This window comes from Anser cygnoides, chromosome 2, assembly GCF_040182565.1.
Source record: "Anser cygnoides isolate HZ-2024a breed goose chromosome 2, Taihu_goose_T2T_genome, whole genome shotgun sequence".
Classification (NCBI taxonomy): Eukaryota; Metazoa; Chordata; class Aves; order Anseriformes; family Anatidae; genus Anser; species Anser cygnoides.
The window spans coordinates 54,931,767-54,951,460 of record NC_089874.1 but is presented as its reverse complement, the minus strand read 5'-3'; the positions used below and the strand labels follow the sequence as shown (position 1 = coordinate 54,951,460).

Here is a 19,694-nt window from a genome sequence, read left to right as displayed (position 1 = left end):
TAGACTTTGTACAGACTTCCGTGTTCATTCGGGCACAGAAAACTAGTTTTTGTGCTTTTTATCACCATTCAAAGTAAAGAGGAGGAAAATTGTTAATTTCCGACGCTATAAATCTTACGCTCCTAAATTCCTATTTGGAGGTAGCACAGAACTGGTGATAATGCTGTGGTAAAGCATGACTTCCTTTCATTTTCTTTAAAAAATGAAAACTAGTTATCTTTTTTTGATGACTTTAGGTAGGGGTATCATTAAATTGCAAAACCCTTAAATGACCACTTGAAGATCAGGTGACTGAAGGAAATAACAAGATGTGCAAACTTTTCATCTTCTGTTCTAATGAGAAAAGGGACAGTGTCTCAAGAAGTTTCTGTGCTAATTCCTTGATTGGATGGATGTATAATTAAGTTTACAATCACTTCAGAGTTTACAAACATCTCAGATTTCCTGGACCATCTTTTCACCATCTGCCAAATTACAAGGGCATGGAGAAGTGAAGTATATCATAAATATTATCCAAATAACTAAAACCAAATCTGGTGTGAATTCTCAGTTATATTATAGCAATACACCTGTGATAAGGCATTAAGAAAGATCTGCCAGATTTGCAGCAGAGAGCCTGAAATTGTCAGCCACTAAATGAATGTTGCACGCAGCTGTCAGTGGGTGAAAGGAGATAGATTGTCTATTCATAATACTAGAATTCATAATGGTGGCGGGAGAAGGGTAGCCCGCGATGAGAAGCAGTTATTTGCTGAGGAGACGATCGTGTGTTTTCCTGCTAAAGTGAACATGCGGTTGACGGAACACTTGTGCACTCGGGCTAAACTTCTGCAGTGGGTAGCAGTGATGTGGTATTTTTCTTATTTCAAGGAACTGTACCAGGCAGAATAGCTCTTGGTGTATTGAATGCCTAACTGGGGGAATTAATATTTTTCTTTTTTACCTTTAAAACCAGCAATGAACCATCGTTCACTCGAAGTAGATTTGTGAACTTACATAAAACATGTCTTATTCAAGGTTTCAAACTGAATGTAATATTTTTTAGAAAGATGTATTTTTGTATACTTTAGAGAGAGTGTGAATCCTATTACTAGGAGCTGGGAGATACTGTGAAATTAAAGCTGCAGCGTAAACAATTTCCTGTTGGTATTGATTTGAACAATAGCATGCTTCCTAAGACTGTATTTTCTGATCCTTAAGACTGCAGGCGGAGCCATCGGTAAATCTTGTAGCCTTTAGGGTTTTTCTGTCTGACAGTTCAGTTAAGTCAGTTTTGCAGAACACGCAGTGGTCTGTGTTAAAAATTAACTCTGGTCTGTGAAAATGCTTTGAAAAGGGAAGTCAAACCCACTACTTGAAGTGCATCTAATGCACATGTAAAGCATTGGATCATATTTTAATGAATGAGATTATTGTAAGATTGACAAGGTGGTTTTTTTGAGTGTGTTCTATTGTTTGTGTAACTTTGAAGAGGGAAAATGTAGGGAATGTGAAGCCCAGAAGCCTGTATAATTAGTTGCTTAACACTTCGAATGTTAAATTTATGAATTAAGCTATTAAAAAAAAAAATCACAGTGTGGGCAGAGGAAAAGATAGGAGCATATTCTAGGAACATGGGTTATTTTAATTATGGTAGCATGAATTATTTTGTCTATGAAGCTAACTGCCAAATTTTGAAATGGAATTCAGTCAGACTTTGGCTACTTATATATAGCTTTATGGATTTCGTTACTGGTTTTCTGGTGATTTCCCTCTACAAGTTGAATGGTCTTTAGAATTTTCAAATTGTATTCACTGAGTGCCAAGACCGATGGGGGGAGGTTTATAGTTCTGTAATTTGTTTTCATCAATAAATATTGGAATTAATTTGGGTGGACGTAAGGATAAATTGATTGCTGTTTCCCTTTCAAAGCTGGAATCCCAGAATGCATTCCAGCCTCCACCTGTTAAGAGACTTGTGACACCAACGGTAAACCGTCAACCGATGCGTTATACGCGGTATTCTGAACCATCACCGACTTCAACTACTCAGTCCAGCAAAATTTGCCAGAGAGTAGACACAAAGTTCCAAGTGAGTACATTTTTGAGTCCTTATGTGCCTGTTTTTTTTTTCCAGTCTTGGAATGTTTCTCAAACCAATTGTTATCCTATCTTTGCAAAAAGTACTGATAGTATGTTTGAGGCGAGCTTTAAGGCAGTGGGAACCATTGTGAAATAGATTGAGCTTTTATGGATTTAATTCTGTTTTTGGAACACTCAGTGTCTTGTGGTTGTTTTCACGATGTCATGATGTGCTATTGAGTCATCCTGTTCTCAGTGAAAGAATATTAAAAGACAGAAATGTTTTCCTTTTATATTCTCAAGTACACAAAGCTGTCACTGATGAGACATGCTCGTGTTCTGTGTAAACTATTCCAGGTGAGCTATGTGCTCCAAGTGAGAGTTCTGACAATGTGCTGAGTTATCGGTTTTGATTGCTTTGGAGTAGATGGAGATAAATTTTCCACAAAATTAAATGGGCATCTCTATCTGTGAAAACATCTGTGTTTCCAGTATCAGTCTGAGTGTACAAATGACCACGTGTTAAGTGTATGGGCTTTTTAGGCTGGAAATCAAAGTGGACAGTAATACTGGTTGCTTATTGCTTTTAACTCTTTCAATCTCTGTATTGTTTAGCCAGCACAATCTCCATTTGGTAAAGTTCTAAAATGAATGTAGCAGCAACTGCTTAGTTTTTAGGGGGGTAGAGGTTTTTTTTTCTTGTTTGTTGATAAATGATAGAAAACAGAAAAGTATGTCCCTTTTACGGGGCTGGTAAACACAAGTTTTGATGAAAACTCTCCCCCCCCACACACAATTTTTGTCATTTTCTTTAATTACTTTCTTTGTTAGAGGATTTGACAAATTTGATTTAGTGTTCTATCAGTTTGTCCTCAATGCTGAGTGAAGCAGTGATGCTTACTTTAGCCCCAAAATTTAACTGAACTGTACCCACAATGCTGAATTAGGGAACAACGTTAAGTAGGTGAGGTTTATTCAGTGCTATAAAATTACAGATAAATAAATAAAAACCACAAAAAACCACATGAAGTGGTTGTTGGTACTTTGTGTATTCTGTACATATTCAGCTAAGTCTTGAACTAAACTTAACTTGCAGGGGATGAGAGAGAAGACTTTGCCTGCAGAACAGCGAGCAGAACCATCTGAAAGGTATGACATCTATTAATTTAAAACTTACTTGAAGGAAGAAAGAAATCTCCTTTTTCAGTACGGTCTGCATGCCTGTCTTTTTGGAAAGGTGGTGACAGTTCTCAGTAAAAGGAATGGGAAATCCAATGAAAATTTTGTATTTTGAGGGAGCTGCAAAGTCTGGATTGTGTTTGAAGATCAATAGAACTTTGAGAAAATTGTTGTTTTTATGAAAGGAAGGAAGATGAGCAAGAATAAAAGTACTGATACACCACTTTTTATCCCAAGTTTATCTTCTGAGTAGGATATGAAGATGGGAAACAAGGCACGTTATAATGCTGTATCCACAGAAAGGATCTTTGCTATTGGAGGCCTAATTTTTTCCTTCTATAGGAAATATGGCTCATTTTGTAGTTTAACTAAATCTGTAGTGTTACAAATTTTGCTTTGACAGATATTTCATGGTTTATAACTCAGTTTACTTATAACAAAATAATTTGTCCCTCCTAATGTTCCCTAGGGGAAAAGCTATTAGTTTTAGCTATTTAATTGCTTGCAGTTTGAAAGCTCTGTCCTAATGGGATGATTCTTTCTGAAGTATTCTTTAGAAGGTGAAGTAGGGGAAGTGAGTTACAGTTCAGGAGGATGTTTATTGATGTGTTTTTTTCTTTATTTTTTAAGCAAAAACATGGAGGAAGATTTATGATTTATTATTCTTTTTTTTAATACTCCTTTCATGATGAAGTTAATTGTCTGCTTTGAGTTCACATGAAGACCACGTGTTCTTTAGAATCATTTGAGGCCAAATGCTAACTCATCTATAAAATAAAAAAAATCCAGCAGAATTAATTGAATTTCTTCTTGAGGAGACTGCTTTGTGTTATACTGCTTTCTTGGTTTAGGTCAAATGAGTTATCCTCCAGATAATATTGATGGCTTTTCCTTCTGGGCAAATGGTGTTTTGAGTAATAATGCTTGAGTTAAGAGACTTTGCACTCGGTTTTTAGGGGGTCGCTCTTTTCAAAGAACAGTAGCAGGGAATTTTGTTGACTCTATGCTCATCTGCCAAGCAATTCTTATGTGACCATGGGCATTCTTTGGCTTGCAGAAAGAACTCAACACTTTGTTTTGGCATCTAAAAGTTGGACTTCACAACAACCACCTTTTTAGGGGTGGAAGCGACTGGCTTTAAGGTTCTGGTACAGGTGCAATCAGGTGCTGGGTTTTAATTATGTTTTTTTCAAACTGTTCTAAATTGTCTTTGTTAGAACTCCTTTCTACTTCTCCATTTAGGAAGGAGATACAGAAAACTCACACTGCTTTTGATTTCGTTCACAAAGTTTATTGCAGTGCCCTACCTTTTGTTTGTAGAGTAGGTAGTGGTGGTAGTGTTTTTTGTGATGCTGGTCTCTGTTGGGTGCCATGTTCTGGAGCAGGAGCACCACACTGATCTGCTGGCAAGAGTCCCTTTGGACAGTTGAGTTGGAATACTCAGTAAATCTCTGGCCCACCAATGCTATATATCTATGTGTGTGTGTGTGTGTGTATATATATATTTTATATCCTGAGTCCAATTGTAGATTAGACTTGCTTGAAGGCTGACAACTGTCTTTGCCCCCTTGAAGCTCACAGGTGTTAACAGAAAGAGGAATATGGGCTGTTACGGGCAAGCGATAGTTGTCTGAATGAAGATCTATTTTGATGTAAGACTTTTTTCAGAATTCTAATGGATTGACAGTTTGGATTAGAGAAAAGTCTGAGCATATGCCTTAGGGATCTGTCTTCCTCTATGCAGTTACAGTGCTAAGCAGGCTGTTGTCAAGTATTTGACAAGTTTAGACCAGTTCTCCTCCTCAGTATTGTGGGAGTGTGACCTGGTGTCTTCCAGTGCGATCTAATGCACTTCTGTACTGACTGACTGATTGGCTGCAAGATAAGCTTTGATGTCACGGTTTTTCCAGGCATACTTCATTTTCTTGCCATAGTACTTTTGTTAGAGTTATTCCCTATTCCACTTCTGGTTTGGGTTATTTTTTCCCCATTTGCTCTTGGATTAGGATATCTTTCTGGTTTTGAGCTAGGCTTTTTTAAGTACCAGAAAAACGCCTTTGTATGCCTTACAAAAGGGATCTGTATTCATGTCTGAAAAGACTTCTGGAATGTTGGCATACCCAAACACCTCTGCTGTTCCTGCTGATGGCCACATGAAAGCCAGAGCTGCTTCTGAAGCTTAGGCCATATTACCTTGCCACACAAGTCTGAGGCGTCCCTATTCTATCAGAGCTGTTGGCAGTGTTTCCCATGTGTATGTGTGCATATGTGCACTCTTTCTGTATTTTTGTGAGCTGTTCTTTTATATCCCTGCAAAAGATACACGTGCATCGCAGAATCAGAGAACCAGTCCTATTTAAAGGAAGCACTGGAAAATAACAATCTAAATCAGCTCTTCTATTTCAGGTCTTCTGGCTTAGTCATTGTTCCCGTGTGAACGGTGCACTTATGTATGTCCTTTTCATTGCTGCTGTTAATAAAGTTTTTCCTGTTTAGAACATCAAGTATTTACCAGCGTTTAGCAACTTGTGAGACAGCTTTAGTTTTTTTCTGATCAGCAGGTTTCAATTCTAGGACTAATAACAGCTCTAATATCTTGAAAAAAAAATTTGGCTGGTAATTTTTTTTTCTCTTGTTTCCCCCAACTTCTGTACTGTCGTGTGCTAGCAATGTGACCAGCTACAAATTCAGTACTGCTGCGTCCAATGGTCTGTCTTCAGGAGTGAGTAGCGGAGGCGGCAAAATGAGAAGGGAAAGAGGAATACACTATTTATCAAGAGCTGTACAAGAACAGGTAAGTGACTCTTAAATTAATTGCTGTCACTGAGCTTACTGAAGTAACTAGCTAAGTGTGTCAGTTTTATTGCATCATAGTAAATTATAACAATACCGCTTTATTTTTGCATTGTTTTTGTTTTCTTGTGGGTTTCAGAGCAGGCTCCAATTGATTTCCTGTGTTTGAATACCTGAACTTTGCTTATGTAATTTTGAAATTTTTAATTCTGTTACCTTGGAGATTCTTCAAACTATAACATTTCTCATTAGCAATTGAATGAATGAGTCCTAAGAAGAGAAGTAATGTTTTGGTGAAGGTCTGTATAGTTTTTCTACAGGAATGATACTTGAAATGAGTGCCAAGTATAAAAAGAAAAAAAAAGCTTAATTTTTGGTTTCATATTTAAGTCATACAGAAAGATACAGGCCAAGAGTGTGAAAAAGAGTAGTAGAAGAGAGCATTCTGCATGTCTGCTAACGATGACTCAGTTTTTGATACTCACCAAACTCATTGTGAGAGAGTTTTTTTCTCATTTTAATAGGAAAAATCTATTCCATAAAACTATGACCATGAATATTCAGATTATTTTTTCTTTTATTGGATGTTATATAAGCTGCCTGTAAGTTAATTTAAGTATTTACGTTAACATTAAGTATTTAATTAATATTAAGTTAATATTAAGTATTTAAGTTAATTTAAGTTTCAAATCATTAAATGGGACTTCCGGATGATGCAATATAAAGAAATCGTAAACACTGTTGTTTATTCCTGTAACGCAAATAAAATAATGGTCCAAATATCAAAGGTTCCATAAACTTTTCAAATCAAAACTGTGAAACAGATGTAAGCTACAGGATGCACTGAATATCAGTAGTACCAACTTACATCCCTGCCTGAGTTAACTTTCAGTGTTCTTGCTGTACAGTTGTTGAATAGAGTATAATGTGGAAGCAGGCCTGCCATAAATTAAAATGACGTGGTAGACAGAGGTGGGGAGATCGGGATTTCTTCTGGAAACTTGCTTTCTCTTAATTTGTATGGATTTTTGTTCTATTTAATTTTGTTAATAAATTGGGTGCGATGGGGTGAGAAAGTAGTATGTCTTGTATAAGAAAAATTAAAATTTGCAACTTTAGGAAGTGGAGGAACCAGTGCTACCGAACATACCCCTACCCATCAGTGCTGCATCGCTGCCTCAGTTCAATTTTAGTTTCGTCGGTAGTAGCGCTGTCTCAGCGTCACCGAGCGCTGTTTCAACAGCAGCAATGAGCACGGCAACTCCAGCAGCTGCGACGGGCATGGCAAATCCAGCAGCAGCAAGGGGCATTGCGATTCCAGCAGCAGCAACGGGCGTTGCAACTCCTGCTGCAGCAATGGGCATGGCAACTCCAGCAGCAGCAACAGGAATGGCGACTCCAGCAGAAGCAAAAGGCATGGGAAACCCTGCAGAAGCGACGGGCATGGATAATCGAGCGGCAGCGACAGGAGTTGCAAGAACAGCGGGAGTGACGGGCATGGCAAATCCAGCAGCAGCGGCAGGTGCAGGAAGTCCAGCAGTAGCGCCGGCGGCAGGCATGGCATATCCATCAGAGGTGGAGGACTTGACAGATCTATCAGAGGAGGAGGTGGAGGACATGACATATTCAATGGCGACAGCGGGCATAACATATTCAACAGTGTCGTCAGGCTTGACATATCCAGTAGTGGCAGCGGGCATGCCATATCTACTGATGACAAAGGACAAGGCAAAGTCAACAGCGGCAACGACAAGCGTGGCAAATTCAACGGAGGCGGCAGGCATGGCAGATGCAGCAGCGACGGCGGCGGGCAAGGTAAATCTTTATGCTATAAATAATGTTTACAATGAGTATACTGCTTTATTGCGAGTTGACTTTTTCTGTGGTGCTCATGAAACTAACAAATATTAGTTTCTACGCAGCTGAATGAATTGGGGTTGTATGCCAGTTTGGGGAAAAAGGCATAAATGTTTTGATTCTGCTTCTCTCAGTCTTAGAGCCTGCCAACTCCCAATTAACGTGAATGTATAACTGCTTCAAATGCTGTGGAAGTCTGCGGGGGAAGGGGGGTGTGGACTTTATGCCAAGTTATTTATAGTGGTTTGGGCAGGGGTAGAGTTAATTTTCTTCGTAGTAGATGATGCTGTGTTGCAGATTTGTGAGCAAAACAGTGTTGGTAAGGCACTGGTGTTTTAGCTGTTGCTGAGCAGTGCTTACACAGTGACAAGTCCTTTTCTGTGTCTCACGCTGCCCTGCCAGCGAGGAGGTCGGGGATGCACAAGAGGCTGGGAGGGCACTCAGCCAGGACAGCGGAGCCCAGAGGACCGAAGGGATATTCCACACCATTTAGCATCGTGCTCAGCAATAAATGCTGGGGGAAAGAAGGGGAAGGAGTGGGGAGTATGTACAGGGTTATGGCATTTGTCTTTCCAGGTAGCCATTACATGCGATGAGTCATTAATGCTACCTCAAATTTAACAACTTTACTTCTTTACTTCCGGTTCTTTTCCCTGTTCCACTTGGAGGGAGTGAGCGAGTGGCTGTGTGGTGCTTAGTTGCCTGCAATGGTTAAACCACAACTTTATTTAAGTTATTAAATTAGAGGTAACGTGGTCATATAAGCCTCACATAGAATGAGCCTAGGGTGCAATAATTGGCATATTATTGCAATAAAATAAACATTAATCTGTTCCAGAGCACTTGAAATATTTTTTGTACGGTTTGAAGTAGATAGCTGCTTTAACATGTTGAGGTGTTTGCTGAAGTTCTTGGAGTATCATTGGGCTGAGTTTGCCGTTCTTCAGCTTCCTGGCTTGGTTTTCCGTGCATTTAGACCTAAGTAGCATCTCCAGCTTTTCCTCTCAGTTTCTGGAATTTGGTTTTGAAGATATTGTCCTATACCCACTTGGAAACTTCCCTGTGTTTTATTATTACTTTCATCTGCAAAATAACTCAAACATCAGGTTTTTCGACGTCACTGCGGGACTTCTGTTGGGTAGTGAATTCAGGTAGTTGTTGCTCTTAAATATAAACCTTTAATTCTTTTGAAAATACAGATACAACCAACAAGTACTGTTAGCAGTCCTGAGTTCGCATTTTCATCTCCAATTGTGAAATCTACTGAGGCAGAAGTGCTACCTACGTCTTCTGTAAGTAAAATAATAAAGGAGCTTGACTTTTTTTCTTAGGCATTTAGTAGGCTGTTGCAGAACACTAAAGCAGAATCTGCCTTGATGGAGAAAAGTATGTAGGCTTCTGGCTTATAATTTGTCATTCAGCATGCGTGCTACAAATGTGAAGAGCAGCTTTCAGATTTGGTTTTGTGTGTGCATTCGATTGAAGTTCCTGTGGCTTGAGAATCTGAAAAACCTCTCTTGTTCATAGCAGATTGGGTTTACATTTAGTGTTCCCGTTGTAAAATCGGCAGAACTTTCTGGATCCAGTGGTACTCCAGTGACGTCCTTTCTTACCCTAGGTAACTGAAACTTTAGCACTTCAGATCTGAAGTGCTGATTTTCCTTTTTTTTCTTTATTAAATCTTCAATCTGTCCTGTCTGCGCATGCTAGCAATTCCAGGCAGTGTTGGACTTCTGCAGTATTTTTCCAGTGACAGATCTGTTTTTATAATTTTTGTTTTGTTTTGTTGCTTTTTGTTTTGCTTGTAATTATAAAGCATTGCAAAGTAAGTAGAATTTGTGAAGATTCTTATGTGAGAAGCATGAAAGCTGGAAATTCTTGTTTCTAACAAAAGTGAGTACAATCTGCTCTAACTAGGTCACATTGTGAAAGCTGTTTTTGTTTTCTTTTGTTTCAAAAGACACCACCACCTCAACCAACATCAACATGCAGAAAGAGGAGGTCAAAGATTTTGTTGGTGGTCCCTTCACAACTGCCCACGTATTAAAGGAAGGAAGCGTCTTAGACGTTCTAAAAAATCCTGGTGAGATAATGAACTCCTTTTAAAAAGATGCTGCAAAAAATATGCTAGCATTTTTTATTTAAAAAAAAAAAAACACTTATGGTTAATAGAGTATCTGCTATAAATATGAATGTAGGAGAGCATTACATTAAGCGCTGCGTTTGTTAGGGTGCATCTGCCCCCTTCTATTCTAAGTGGTGTTTGTTGCTAGAAGTAAAACTGCAAGATGAAAAGCAGATGGGTTGCATCTCCTTTACGTGTTAGGATGTAATTGTAAATGAGGTACTAAGAGAATTAGCCAGATAATCGGTGTTTCATTTTAAGTAAATACAATTTGTGGAATTGAAAAGGAAATGTTTGTAAAACTCAACACTCCTGTCCCACCTTCAGCCCAGGTGAAGAAAGAATAGGAAAGAGCTTCAGTTCCAAATACATGGCGAAAGCTGCGAATCTTTGGGCCTTAGCTTACAATGGCTCCTGTGGATTAAAATTTAAACTGCAAACAGAAGTGGAGTGTTTTACGTTAAAAACCCTTTTCTGAATTTTGTTTTTAAGCAATTGCAATTGTTTTCAACAGTTTCATAAAGTGTGTCTGTGGAAAAGATATCTTTTAAGAAAAAGGGCTTTATTGAATTTGATCTTTTCCCAAAAGTCTTCTTCTAACTTACATACTTGTTAAGAAGGCAGCACATTTCTCTACTGGAAAGAGCTAAGTGAGAGAAAATACATTGTGCATTTTGTTTAAGGGAAGACTTCTGAGTGAAGTGACATTCACTTTCTTTATCGGTTTAAAAGAAGCAGAATCTAAATCCACATTGTTCAAAGACTTCATTTTTGATTAAAAAAAAAAACAACAACCAAACCACAAAACAACTATGTTCAAGGTAGATTTACAAGCAACTTGAGCTGCTGTTTAAGATGCATTTCCTTTAGTCTTTCTGTATTAGTAGCTTGTCTTTTCTGTTAAAATTGCCACCTTTTAAATAAGGAGTTGTCCTGTGTCCGATGCATTTTGAACAAAGATTATAGAAAATTAGACAGTTGTTCAATTGTCTTGAGTTTTTATTATTTAATTAATATTCAGCATCTGTGGGAAAATACCGTTTGGATTGCTGCTCCGAGGACAAACTTCTGTACAGTTACTGGAGTAGATTTGAGTCATCTGCTACGAAAGGAGGAGCTTTAGAAATTTGATTCGATTGGGCATCGCGTCTTAATCAAATTGTATTATTTCCATTCCACGTTGGACTGTCAGATTTCAGTCAGCTACTGTCTGTTTGTACTTGTATCGACCAGTGAAAATGTTGATTTAAAGCTTGCTTGGAAACAAAGAGTTAAATGAAGCTTTAACAAAATGTTCTGTTGTGACCCAGTGCAGCAGATGAAATTTCATCCGTTTAGATAAGATTTCTGGGGACTTCCTGTTGCGCTCGGTCTGAATGTCTAGTTGTAACCATTGGCACCTGAGTTGAAATTTTTGCCCTCTAGTAAAGTCACTTAGTTACATGTAGTGAGGTGCTGCGCTAACAGGAAGACTTTTTTTTCTTGCTTCCTAGACTTTGGATTGTTGAAAACACGCTCTTCTACGTCTGCACAACCTACGACAAGCACAGTGGTTTATACTAGGCCTGCAATAACAACTTTTTCTGCAGGTAAAGAGACTTCTAAACAAGCATCGTACTGGCAATCTGATACATGTGACCCTTTTCTGCAAAACAAAGACATAAAGGACAAATGTGTAACTTGTCAAGCTACTAAAGCCTCAACAGTTGAGAGTATGAAACAGACAGTAAGTTCAAGTCAATGCGACACCTCAAAGCCAGCAGCGCCCCCAGCAGGGATGCTGGGCTTTGGAGACAAATTCAAAACAGTACCTGGAACGTGGGATTGTGATACATGTCTTGTCCAAAACAAACCGGAAGCTACAAAATGTATAGCATGTGAGACACCAAAACCTGGAACGGGAGTAATGCCTGCTCTGACATTACCAGTGGTCACAGACAGCTCGGTGACAGTGACATCCTCCTCGAGCAGCACTGACACAACAGCCACTCTGGGCTTTGGAGACAAATTTAAGAAGGCGAAAGGCTCTTGGGACTGTGGAATATGCCTTGTACCAAATAAGACGGAAGATAACAAATGTGTAGCCTGTCAGTCTGAGAAACCAGGTATGGTCCTTTTTTTCCTGTTGTTTCCATCCTAGCCTCTGTGAATCTTGTACAGAATAAAAGTACGTTGCATATATGGAATATTTTAAGCAACACGATTCCCAGGTACGGTTGATGGGTTAGCGGCTGTCTGCAGGATTGGTTTACAGGCACTTCAGCGGTCTCAGCCCAGGTTCCAGCCTGTCGCATAAATTGAACTGATTGTGAAATGTATTAGTACGGAGCTGGATCAATGCAGATACCCCCGGCTTTGCAGCTTGTGAGGGAAGATGGCTGAAGTGGGTGACTTAATTTAAAAACAACATAGTGATTTTTCACTGGCGAAAATGAGAACTCCATAGAAAGAGTTAAAAATTACTGTGTTTTTCTCTTTCAAAAAATTACAGAATGTGGCCAAAATGCCTCTACTCACCGTTTGTATGTAATTGAGGGGAGATGTGAAGCCAGATTTCAAGACAGTGTAGTCTTAACTAGTCTTAAGCTAAAGCAGAGAGATGCCTATGAAGGTCAGTGGTAGGCTTCAAGAAAGCGAGTGACCCGCTGGGTAACTTCTTCAGGGCAGTACTGGGTTGTTTCCCATTGTGTGTGACCGTAATTGATTTTGAGCATGGTTGTATTGTTTTTAAAATACGATTCTAATTTTAACTTTGACTCTAAACGTCATTTAATATGCCATTACATCAAAAAACACCTGTGCAAATATATCCTGGAAAAAACAAGTTAAGATGGACTAGACCGGGCTTTTGTAATCATCCTGTGCAGTAAGACTGAAATTTCATGAGGTAAGATAATGGATTTCAGACAGAGTTGATTCTCTTGGACTTCCAACCTCTGAGCGGTCAGTCGGCATCTTTGTCTGAGGCTCTTGCCATTGCAAGGAGGAATTTTGGAAATGAGGGGTTTACTGTGACCATGGTGCAGTGAATTGCACGGTTACGTTGCACTTGTCAAGAGGAAGAGCGATGCAAGTAATACTAGGATAAAAGTTTTCTGCGTGTGCTGTGGAAGGGAAGAGCCATTCTTGTCTTTCCGGTTTTGAATTTGAAGCGTTATCTTCTGCTTCTCTCTTAAAAGGCACCTTTTTGTTAAAAGGCACCTGTCAGGCCTCTTTATGGAGGTTACACTGTCATCAACAGCAGCAGAAGCTTGTGTGCTGAACAGAGTTGTGTGCTGTTTGGAAGCTTTGAGTTCCACTCTGTTTTTTTTTTTTGTTTGTTTGTTTCTTTGTGGGTTTTTGGTGGCTTTTATTTTTTTCAGGGGCGGGGGGGGGGGAGTTGCGGAGTAGTTTTGAACATTTCTGTGGGATTTGACAAATGAAATTTAAAAGTTAATGTTCATTTTATAGTTCATGTTCAAACAGGATGGTTAACTGTCTTGTTTGTCTCACAGAGGGTCCAACACCTGTGACCAGTAGCAGTGCATCTGCATTTTCTGCTCCTTCTGGAGAATTTCTGGATTTAGACAAATTCAAGAAGCCTGAAGGAAGCTGGGATTGTGAGACCTGCTTGGTTCAAAACAAAGCAGAGGCCACGAAGTGTGTAGCCTGTGAAAGTGCTAAGCCAAGCACCAAAGCAGAGCTCAAAGGTAATACTTAATGATTAAAACGAGGATGCATATTCTGTGATTTATTTTTTGGTTTGCTCTGATTTTTTTTATTTTCTTACCTGTTAAGCACAATTATTTTTTCCTTTGAGGTGTGGCAAAATCGTTCGTTTTTCCTGTAGGAATATTGCCTAGATAACATCTGTTTCCACACTTTTCCCCAACAATAAATTTATCCTCTTTAGAGAAAAGCTTTCATTAATGACGTGCTTGTTCTTTACATGCCCTACACGTTGTTCATTTGGAGTTCAGACTAAAAACATGATCTTTCAAAGAAGTTCGTATACTTTTTAAAGCCAGGTGGTGGCCAGAAAACACAATTGTGAAAAGTTTATGTAGAGAGGAAGCATGGGGTTTTCTTGTTTGTTTTACTGTTTGGTGGGTTGTTTTTTTAAACAGTTTTGACTGGAAAGATCAGGACTAGAATGTAGTTCAAACCTTCACGTACTGCAGATACACCGTGGGTTACGGACTTGACATTCACTTATTTCTGCAGGTTTTGGTACTGCTACTGCGTCCACAAATGCTGCCTTACCATCATTTACATTCGGTGTTCAGTCATCATCATCCTCTGAGTCTTCTCATACATTAGATAGCACGGGAAGTTTTAAATTTGGAGAACAAGGGGGTTTCAAGTTTGGCATTGCCTCGGAATCTGCATCCTCCAATAGTTTGGCTGGGGGATTTAAGTTTCCTAGTACTCCAGGGGACTTCAAATTTGGAGTTTCATCCTCACTCTCTAAATCAGAAGAAAGCAAAAAAGAAGGAAAAAATAACAGTTTTACCTTTGGCCTTCCATCTACAAGTAGTCAGGCTCCTTCAACGTTTCGGTTCGGGGCAGCGAGCCTGGGACAGCAGGAAAAGAAAGAGGAACCAGTATTGGGAGGTTTTGCTTTTGGTACAAGTTCTGCTACTTCTGTGGTTGCCAACGAGAATAAAACCGGAGTCAGTGGCTTCACTTTTGGAACTGTTGGAGAAAAGGAGGTTGTATCGGCTTCTTTTGCATTTAAGAAGCCAGACGACAAGAAGGATGAAGCTCCTTCAACAAAGGGAGGCTTCTCCTTTGGCAGTGCAGAGTCTGCAGCTGCCTCACAGTTTATTTTGGGAAGGACAGAAGAGAAGCAGGATTCTGTCACTACTGTTGCTCCGTTAGTGTTTGGAAAGAAAGCTGACACTGAAGAGTCAAAGACACAGCCTATCTTTTCAGTTGGGAAGTCCGAGCGTACAAAAGAAGAGAGCACAGCAAAACCTATGTTCAACTTCAGTTTCGTTAAACCATCAGAGAAGGAACCTGAGCAAGCAAAGCCAGCTTTTTCATTTGGGGTCCAAACCAGTACTTCAGGTAAACAGAATATCTTTTGTCTTCACTTGTGCGCTTATGTCCATCAGGTAAGACCTCCGAAACCATACTAGAAAAAATCTGCGGGATTTGATATGTTCATGTACTAGAGCTTTAGAAAAAGTTTAATTCCTATATGCAGCATGTCTTCTGTCCTGGTTATTGATACGTACGCAATTAGTAGCAATCCCTTTTTTGATCTCAACACTAGGTTTAGACAAAAAATTGCGACACCTTAAGGAACCTGTCCTGCATCTCATACAAGCACAGAAGTTGCAGTGTCTCAATGCTAGCAGTACAGTTGGTGGTAAAATCTTTAGTAGGGTGAAATAGAGGCCTCACACTTTTCAGAGAAAAAAAGAGATGAGAGAGAGTATCTTATTCCCACGTACTTGCAACTATGCTGCAGAGTGTACTGCTGTTACTCTAGTGCTACAAAGGTCCAAAAATCACTGAACAGTTATTAGCCAGTTTTGTATTCCTTTAATTTGTTGAAAGACTGCAGTAGAGGATTGAAGTTTTTATTGAGGATCACTGTGTGGAAAAATTCTGATTGTTAAATGTCATTTGTATGACTTAAGAACCGCGTTTTGGAGTACAGAATTCAGTATTAATTCCAGAAGGGGTAAGGGGAAGGACATTAGCTAGTAATCCCGAACAAAAGCAGTGTATAGAGCTATACTGATTTTAATCGCAGTATTCTTACAGTTGGTCTGTTACTGAACAGATATGTTTTGGGGAGATATGGTGGCCAGGGAGGCGTGTGTGTTTGTGTGCTTCCTCTTCTAGTTAAGGTTCTGGGGTTTGGTTTAGTCAGGAAAATTCGATGAGGCACCTTGTGTAAAAGGAAATGTTAACCAGCATTTTTCAACACGGTGTAGTCCCTTAAAAGTGTCATAGATGAAAAGAGGCCATAAACGCTGGGGGAAAAAGTTAGTGGGAAACTGAGAGCAGGATCACATTCAGTAGTGAGAGAGCAGCAGCCTAGGGAAAGCTGATGAATGACTGTAACAGATAGTTCTATTTTAAGTGTAAAACAACACTCAGTACTTTATAATGGTGGTCTTACCAGAGGGTTCTTCTCCATGGCTCCTAAAAGCACGTCTTGAAGGCATTCGAGTGCAGTGAACTTAAGCTGTAAGAGTTGGGCTGGTAAGCTTGGCCTGATTTGAAGCTGTAGGCACGGGGCTATAATTTCTGAACAGGCTACAAAAGAAACTGTACCACTGTGCTTTTCAGTGCTCCGTTTAGCAAAGCCATCAAATTGTTGCAGGCAATTGATGTTGTTCTTCTAAGAGCACCTGAAAGATATTTTTGTTTGAAGAGTTCAGAGGTACCGGTTAATACTGGTTCAGATAATTACAGCCAGCTCTTGGTGTTTGTGACCAGTAAAGCCTCGAGACTGCAGCGGTGTCCTTGTTCTTCACAATTCTTCCACTCCTTGAATTGTGGATGGCAGCAATCAGCATATTAAATCTGGATCTGACGGAATCACCATTACCCGGAGAGTAACTGGGGTGTCATTCAGGATTGCTCTTTGTATAGTGATTGAAACGGAGTCTGCTGTACTTCCTTTGGCATTTTGCAGTGGCTCATGTTGTGTTCTTCCTCTCAGATCAAGGAGCAGCAAAACCATCCTTCAGCTTTTTGAGCTCTGGTTCCTCCAGCACAGCCATACCCACCACTTCAGCCAACAGCAGCAGTGTCTTTGGCAGCGTCACCTCTTCCTCAAACCCTATGCCGGTCCCTGCACCCTTTGTGTTTGGACAAGCCAGCAACACTGTGAGCAGCTCCACATTTGGCAATTCTGCAGAATTTACACCATCTCAGTCGTTTGGCTTCTCCCAAGGAAACAAACCAGCAACCACATCTTCCAGCACTGGTGTAGCCGTTGCTCCCTTTGTCTTTGGTTCAGGAGCCAGCAGTAGCAATGCAGCAAATCCTGGATTTACCTTTGGAGCCACAACCACATCAAGTTCTACAGGTACATTTAAAAAGATGCTTTTCTCATTTTTGCCATTAGATAGCGGACCAAGGAAAAACGTTAACACTTGGGACTCAGATTTTCACAGATTGTCTGGGAAATACAGGTTAGAAACGAACTGGTATTGTTTTGTGCGATGGACAGCCCCTTACTGGCTTTTAAATTATTTGGGTACTTTTCCCCATGAGAATGATAGTTTCCCTCTTCTCACTATCGGTCCAGTGTTTAAGGTTAGAAGTCTATTAATTACAGCTTCCCTAATTTTTCCTTCCCATACCTAAAACTGTCAAGTGTTGTAAATTAACATCAAGATTTGCCATGTCGATCCTTTACAAGTACGTATAAACATAGTATCTGTACATGCAATTGCTACTTCCTAAGGAGTGGCTTCTAATGAGCATAATAGCAAGTGTTTCAGGCGTCTGCCAAGTCAGGGCAGACAGAAATGAGAATCTAAAGTTTTTCTTCATGTTCTAAATGCATTACTCCCACTGAAGTGCAGCGTGAATTTAGCAGTGTAATACTGGGCTAAAGCTGCTAAATAATGGGTGTTCCTGCTAGCTTAGCAGTCTTTGGAGATAGATGTAGTATCTTCCTTACACGTTCAATTCTGTTTTGATCTGATGGCTTAATCTTGTCATTCATGGAAATTAAATGTACGTTCTTTTTTGTATATCACATTCAGAGAGAGAGCAATCCTAAATTACAGCCATAAGCAGATGAACTGAACCTGCAGATAAAGCCATCTTTCCAAAATCTTCACAAAAGATTTTTTTTGTTCCAAGGCAGAAGCCTTCAAGTCTGTATGAACTGCTAACATTTATGTTTTTCTTCTTGGAAAGAAAAACAGCCAGCCATTCCAAGTTATGGCGCAATAGATGGTATTTTCTGTTTCACGATGGCTGCTTAAATTACATTCTGATTAGTAGTGCTGTTTAAAATGTCCCTTTTTGCTTAGCAGATGTGCTGTATGTTCAAAATCACTGTTCAGTCATGTATTTTTGTTTCATTATTTTTGCTGGCCTTGAAGAACCAAAACAGCTAATTGAATGAGCTTGTTATCTGTTATAGGAAGGGACAGAATTACTCTACTAAACTGAGTTTTTGATTATAGTTAGATTCCTGAAAGCACGATTTGGCTTCCAGAATTGATAATGGTAAACACTTGGACAGGGAAGGGGTGCAGTTGCTGACAAGAATGAAAATACAGCTCCTAATAGATCAAGAGCTGTATTTTGAACCTTTATATATATGTGTATTATATGCTAATTTATGTATTTTAATGTTCTGTGTATGTATATTCTTTATAAGTGATACGAACAGCTCTTAGTAAAGATAAATTAACATGTACTGTTTGTGGGAGTTTGTTTCTAGAACATGAACGGCTAAGACAGTAATTTGAGCCTAGACAGCCAGTGTGTTTGAGATGAATATTGTCTGACTCTTGTTAACATGCACCTTTTCTTGTAAGTAACATGAAAAGCAGCAAGTCCAGATATGACTGAGGTAGTATTTGTTGTTTTACATACTTGGCTGTAAACATTAAGATCTATTGCAAATATTTGAAGTATTCGTTTACCAGACTTGGAAAATGTGATGCTTAGAGTCATTCTGCAACAAAAACAAACAAACAAACAAAAAGCCCTGCATATACTGAAATTTCTCTTCTGTTCCCTGAGGGTTGTCCTCTTCGTTTGTGTTTGGCTCTGGGTCTCCAGCACCTGCTGCTGGCCCGGCATTTGGTGCCAGTCAGCCACCAGCATTTGGCCAGAGCCAGGGGTCCAGCCAGCCAAACGCTCCAAGTTTTGGATCGCTGTCGACAACATTGTTTTCAGCGGGCTCTCAGCCCGCTCCTCCTGCCTTCGGCTCTGTGACGAGCAGTACTCAGCCCCCTGTGTTCGGACAGCAAGCAAGCCAACAGCCAGGTTTTGGCTCTGGTACCTCCAACGCTGGTGAGTGCTGACCATTCTCTAATTTTTTTTGGTCTCGGAGTCGTTCGTTTGTTTCCATGAAGTGCACCTTAACTGTGAAGTAAGAAGACTTCTGCCTTCTGTGTGTGCTTAGCTGTAAGAATTAGCCTCCGTAAAAATAACGGGCACAGGGCTGAGTAATTTGCATCTCACTCCTGACCGTTGAAGATGTGCTGTAGGTGTGCCAGCTTCACCGTAAGTCCCACAAGAGATTGAGCAAATGCAGAGGATGCAACCCCAACACTAATTATTGGCTTTTATTTTCTTGACAAAAAATAGCGATTAATGTGAAGCGTTGAAACACGGAGTGTTTGCTGATCAGGTTGTACAAACCAGAATGGCAGAAGCACTGCAAACCGGTTATTTTTGGATTTGCTACAGAGAAGTTCTTATTTTTTTGGCTTTGTTAACAGGCTTTGGTGACTTATTTGGATTGGGGGCTTTCTTGTGTGAGATATGTTGCCAGAATTAGTCTTAAGCATCTGTGGGTTTAGGCTTTATTTAAAGTTCTTTTTACTAATGAAATATGAAATACGTGTTTGGGGGAATTATCCTTATAATTTAAGCGTAAGAAAGTGTTGTTCCACACTAGGAATTATTAAAAATTAAAATAAAATAATAAAACCACCGCCACACTGCCAGAATATACATATTTGATAGCATAACATCAGGCACAGAA

The 19,694-nt window shown here is 39.6% G+C and overlaps 1 protein-coding gene across 5 annotated transcripts in view; it reads left to right on the top strand.

The window, feature by feature from the left end:
* Nucleotides 1–19,694, top strand: part of NUP153 (nucleoporin 153) — an 85,654-nt gene that overhangs the window by 59,784 nt on the left and 6,176 nt on the right. For 4 of the 5 annotated variants that reach the window (XM_066992120.1, XM_066992118.1, XM_066992116.1 and 1 more), the window contains exons 9-20: nucleotides 1,913–2,071; nucleotides 3,158–3,210; nucleotides 5,908–6,034; nucleotides 7,153–7,848; nucleotides 9,090–9,182; nucleotides 9,418–9,508; nucleotides 9,851–9,973; nucleotides 11,509–12,120; nucleotides 13,510–13,704; nucleotides 14,219–15,064; nucleotides 16,677–17,045; nucleotides 18,725–18,997. In XM_066992120.1, coding sequence (XP_066848221.1) covers nucleotides 1,913–2,071; nucleotides 3,158–3,210; nucleotides 5,908–6,034; nucleotides 7,153–7,848; nucleotides 9,090–9,182; nucleotides 9,418–9,508; nucleotides 9,851–9,973; nucleotides 11,509–12,120; nucleotides 13,510–13,704; nucleotides 14,219–15,064; nucleotides 16,677–17,045; nucleotides 18,725–18,997 — 3,637 coding nt within the window. The remainder of the gene's footprint in view (nucleotides 1–1,912; nucleotides 2,072–3,157; nucleotides 3,211–5,907; nucleotides 6,035–7,152; nucleotides 7,849–9,089; nucleotides 9,183–9,417; nucleotides 9,509–9,850; nucleotides 9,974–11,508; nucleotides 12,121–13,509; nucleotides 13,705–14,218; nucleotides 15,065–16,676; nucleotides 17,046–18,724; nucleotides 18,998–19,694) is intronic. The other variant, XM_066992117.1, reaches the window with a different exon arrangement.